The sequence below is a fragment of the Ruditapes philippinarum genome, unplaced genomic scaffold (genome assembly GCF_026571515.1).
Source record: "Ruditapes philippinarum isolate M1 unplaced genomic scaffold, ASM2657151v2 ctg25862_1_1_1_1, whole genome shotgun sequence".
Classification (NCBI taxonomy): Eukaryota; Metazoa; Mollusca; class Bivalvia; order Venerida; family Veneridae; genus Ruditapes; species Ruditapes philippinarum.
The window spans coordinates 1,298-6,953 of NW_026857293.1; the positions used below are offsets into that span (position 1 = coordinate 1,298).

The 5,656-nt window shown below is 33.4% G+C and overlaps 1 protein-coding gene across 1 annotated transcript; it reads right to left on the reverse strand.

Moving 5' to 3' along the window:
* Positions 1 to 335: 335 nt before the first annotated feature.
* Positions 336 to 5,054, reverse strand: LOC132749301 (serine/arginine repetitive matrix protein 4-like; the record flags this gene model as incomplete). The annotated part of the gene is given in 3 exon segments (XM_060739027.1): positions 336 to 424; positions 1,756 to 1,839; positions 3,646 to 5,054. Coding segments are annotated over 3 exon segments (1,582 nt in total), but the record flags the coding sequence as incomplete, so codon positions are not given.
* Between the last annotated feature and the right edge of the window lie 602 nt (positions 5,055 to 5,656).

The window sequence follows — 5,656 nt, forward strand, 5'->3', positions numbered from 1 at the left end:
AATATATGCACGGCTGTGCAATACCATTTTTACGGAGTTGCAAAATCGGCACAGGTGTGTGATAAATATTTTTACTGTTACTCACAAACCTATGTGTAATTTAAATACTAAAAGATTGTCTTGCAACAGTAAATAAATTCTACTAACAGATTGTCTTGTAACAGTAAATAAATTCTACTAACAGATTGTCTTGTAACAGTAAATAAATTCTACTAACAGATTGTCTTGTAACAGTAAATAAATTCTACTAACAGATTGTCTTGTAACAGTAAATAAATTCTACTAACAGATTGTCTTGTAAGCCTCGGTGAGGTAACAGGTGAGGCAGTCTGGGATATGTGACTCTCAAGTGCTTCCTGACATCTCTTCAGTGGTAACACCGTGGATACTTGAGGACTGCAAATCTCAACAGTTGACTTTACCCCTGATGTAAATAAATCATTATATAAATATTAAAGTATAAACATTTACGTTTTAGACTTTATTATTTCAGAAGCTACAACCAACAAAATGCAAGCAGAGCTCCAGATTGTTTTTTCGTGCAATAAGTTTTCAATTTCTTGATTTTTTTTAGCAATTAGTTTTTTCACTACCAGATTTCAAATTCAGTGTAGATATTATTTTTTTCTTAATTTTCAAATTTGTTTTTTTAGTTTTTTATCTGAGGGTCATATTTATCAGTTTTACATAAGTTTATGGGATACTAAATATATTTTATAAAGCATCAGATGAGAAACTACAACATTGGCAATGAGACTCAGAGAGGCATAGTTCTCTATGACTTCCACAATGTTTTGTATGATCATCAGGGCAAAGGTGATGTCACAATCATATAGAGGAAATTTGTTTGTTTTGCATGTAAGATTGAAATATATTTCACTGAGTGAACAACAGATGCAATATTTTCATGAGTGGCTTAGCCAAGAGTCAAAATTGAATAGCATGTGTGTAAAATATATTTCAATCTTATATGTAAAACAAATAAATTTTCTTTTTATTTTATGCTTTTTAAGTTGTTTAAAGTATTTTCTACTGATTTTGCTGCGTAACATCATGCATTCTCCTTTATCATCACATCATGACGTCACATATGATCATTAATTTTGAAATATAGTTCTGTTAATTTTGAAATATAGTTCTGTTAATTTTGAAATATAGTTCTGTTAATTTTGAAATATAGTTCTGTTAATTTTGAAATATAGTTCTGTTAATTTTTCTTTAATTTTGTTACATTCTAAACATGATGTATGATGATATCCATTTTCTTTTCCTAAAGAAGCAAAATTCCTATATGACAGAATTTATTTCTACCTGTAATTCCATTTAGTTATAATTTTTTTTTCATCCGCATTCAGAAATAGTCCGGCTACAGTGAAAATTATATTTATAAATTTCACTAGTGGTTTATAAGAAGATAATCATCTGATATATTACAATAAAACACTGGAAAGCATGAAATAAAAATATTTAACATAATATATATGAGCCGTGTCATGACAAAACCAACAAAATGGGTTTGCAATCAGCATGGATCCAGACCAGCCAGCGCCACAGACAGGGTTGATAGTATCCATGCTGTTCCGCTATCAGTTTCTCTACTTGTTTAATAGGGTTTTGTAAGCAAACAGCCATGGAATCCTGATCAGATTGCGCCGATGCGCAGGCTGGTCTGGATCCATGCTGGTTGTAAACGCACTATGTTGGTTTTGTCGTGACGCGGCTCATGTATATGTGTGTGTGTGATGAAAGACATACCTTGATGTGCAATGACTTGTGGACTATGTTTCCCACGATACAACTTTATCTTTTTTGATCTACCACTTTCCTGACTTGATGATACTGTTAAATAATATAAACATACAAAATCAACTGTTACCCCATGTAAACAAACAAAATCAACTGTTACACAATATTAACAAACAAAAGCTTATTGCCAGATCATCAAAATATGATTTCATTCAACTCGTTCAATAAATTTAGTTTTAAACCTACACTCCTTCAATATCCACTATTTACACACCAAAAGTGTAAGAGTAGTCAAGACAAAATTTACACAAAATAAAAATTATGGGGCCATCAACTCTGACAAAAATCAATGAACTTGGAAATGCTGACTATATGCACAAGAAGCCTTGGTACTGATCCCTAATAAGTTCTTGAGTAGTCCGAGCAAGATTTGCAATGGACAGCACTAAGCAGGCCTTAATGATTCTTTTAGGGCCACTCACCCAGTGTTGCATCTAGAATTTCAAAAATATGGGGAATTGTCCCCCACTCAACTGAAAAATGTGGGGGATTTGAAAAAAATGTCGGAGACATGCATTTACCTAACAATATGACATAAAAGAAAAGAATTCATTTATCTTACATTTAGGCATTTTTAACAGCTATTGTACGCTCAACATTGGAAATAAAATAATAAAATATTGAGGAATACTACAATACACACGCAAGATGACCAAGTCTGCTGCTGCTTGCGATTTATATGTAATATGTATTTTAGTCATAACCGCGAGTGAAAACAAATATGGCTGAAGTGTTCAACCAGCTAGATCAAGATATCATGAAGATAAGAAAGATCGTCAGATAGGCGACTTGGCGCGCATTGACTTCATTAAAATGTGCTATCTGCAAATAATATGCGCAAATTGCGCAATCACATGGCCTAGATGCAACACTGTTCACCCTGCACAAAGTTCAAATTTACTAATTACTGGTCTATATTGGTATAATTGGCTTTATTCATTTACATATTACTCAATAATGTTTAAATACTTTCATTCTTTTATTATATAATCTTCAACATAGCCTAAATACTTATTTCATCCAAATTTTAACACACTAAGGCTAAAATATCCACCCTCATGACTCAGTATAAAGCATCACCGAATGAATATGTTTGTTTGTTTGTTTTGGGTTTTACGTCACATCGACACAGTATAGGTCATATCACGACATTCCAGCTTTACTGGTGGAGGAAGACCTCAGGTGCCCTTTTGTGCATTAGTTCAGGCACAAACAGGCACCTGTGTAGAACCACAGACATTCCGTAAGATAGCTGGATAGCTTCGGCCTTCCTCACATGAAAGATCCAAAGTCCCTGTCAGAATTCGAACCCACAGCAGTGAGGGGAAAGTGGTTTGAAGTCAATGACATTAACCACTCGGCCATGGACGCCCCAAATGAATTTGTATAACAATGTCGAATGCTGCTGTTGTTATGGAATCTATTCATCATACACATTCAGTAAAGTTTTATACTAAGTCATAAGGTCAGTTTCCAATTTTCCATTGAAATGGTATCTGCTGTTTTATGTTTTTTACCAAATAATTTACATTATTTAGAGAAACAACAATTTGATCTGGAAAATTTGACATGCCCTGTGGGGCGCGTTTGATCAATTTTTTACTCTCCCTAAGCAAAAATTACTCACAAATAAGATAGGCGAGTGGATTTTTCGAGGCCTGGACATACAGAATGATGTTCTAATGAGAGAGTACAATATGTGGCTACCATGTTGTTCTCTCTATTACTCTTTTAAATTAGCCACATAAAAGCCTTACAGAAGGAATGACATCAAAAAGAAAGTACATTTACCTATTGTTACATAAGTTATATAATTATATAGTGTAAAATAATACAAACCTGAGTTTGTTTCTTCATCACTTCTCCTATTATTGATATCTACTCTCCTCTTATTTGATGCACCTGATTTTCTTGGACTTGGTTGATTTTCACCTTCACAACTGGTCAATGGAGAGCTTGACTTTCTTGGACTAGACCTGTTTTTACTTCCACTTTTTGTTGCTATGAAGCTTGATGTATACAGTTTACCTGATCTACGTAATACTCTTCCAACATCATTAACACCAACATCAAGATCAGATTCAGAATCTGTATGTTCCAATTTTCTCTTTTTGTTCAACATCACCCCTTTTCTCGAATTCAATGCATTATGCTTTCTTTTGCCTTTACTAAATTTCAATGTTTTTCTTCTCCCATGTCTAGTTCTAACTCCAGTCCTATAAGTAGTTTCACCATTGTCTCTATCTCTGGCTTCTGCCTCAGCCTGACTAGACTCTGACCCACTTACATTATCTATGACCTTCCTCTTATCTGTACCCTCTCTAACATTACAAGATAAAACTCTCTCACCAGATCCCTTCCTGCTTCTAAGTCTACACTCTTGAACGTTTTCAAAATCTAACGCCTTCAGCTCGCTCTCTCTCAAACTATATTTATCTCTAGATGACTTTGACTTGACAACATCAATATTTTCCCTTTTGTCTTTCCCTCTAGATTTTCTGTCAGCATAATCAGTACACCTGTTTTGTATATCACCACTAATTTTATCTCCATTTAACAATTCTAGTTTATTTTTCTCAATTTCTTTTACAGCATCATCATTTCTCAACTTGGTGCCTTTAACTTTTGATTTATTTTCTAACTTCTTTGAATTATCTATTCTTTTATTAGCACTTCTAATTACTGCCTTATTATTCATCTCAGCTTTCACTTTTTGATCATTGTTAGTAACTGTCTGATTCATTTGTGCACTGCCAGTGCAAACTCTGTACAGTTGGCCGTCTTTTGTTCGTCCAAATCTTACAGGGCCAGCTGAATTTATATCAGATATCATAACTACAGCTGATCTAGATGCCACATTTCCTGACTGACCTTGACCAACACCATCCTGTGACCTTTTATCTACAGTTGTTATTACCTCTTCACATGATCTTTCTTTAGAATCATCCTCTATATTACTTACATGAAACTCAAACATGTGGTCAAATACTTTCAAAGACTTTCCATTTTGTTGAAATATACAATCATCACATTTCCGCGGGAAAGACCACGGGATTTTGTATGGTCTGATAAGAAAGTTTGGTGTTGCTATGGTTTTAAGCGTCTTATTTCGTTCACTTATATACAACACTGCACGGAACACTTGTTCTATTTGGTTATGGGCATCAACCTGACTGACATCTAAACCTTGGGATGGGAATGTCTCTAATTTAAACTTAACCTTTACTTTATACAAAGTGTCTTTGAACCTGAAAATAAAGCAAATGTGATTTCTTATTAAAGCTACATGCCTCCAGATGAGTCTTGAATATTTTAAAAATATCAAACTTGAGAAAAATGTACTAAGATGCAAGGATAAAATTAAGTAAAAAGTTTCAAGAATCAAAAAATATTTTACATATTATGAGCGATTAATGACCGATTTTTTTTAGGATTTACAACTATATTTCTACTGCATTACTAACGCAGTAATGACTACTTTTGTATATTTTGACAATGTTTTGGTAATTTACGTGGTTTGTAAGTGCCATTGATAATGTGTAAATTGCTTCCTTTTGGTTACTTCACAATATTACACATTAAAATACATTTACAAAATTTTCATGAAAATAAGCATGAATCTGAAGGCGTGCTGCTTTAAATTATAAATATCTACTGGTTTCCTAGCAGTTTCCAGCAACAAATCGCACTTTTTAACAAATAAAATAACAAGAAACATGGCAATGCCATGAAACCAGGTTTTCAATTATCACCATTGTAGATAAATATGTTGTTATTTGAGATACAAATACAAAGCAACAAACAATTGTAAACTATGTGGCAATGTAAAACATGGAATAAATGTAGGAGA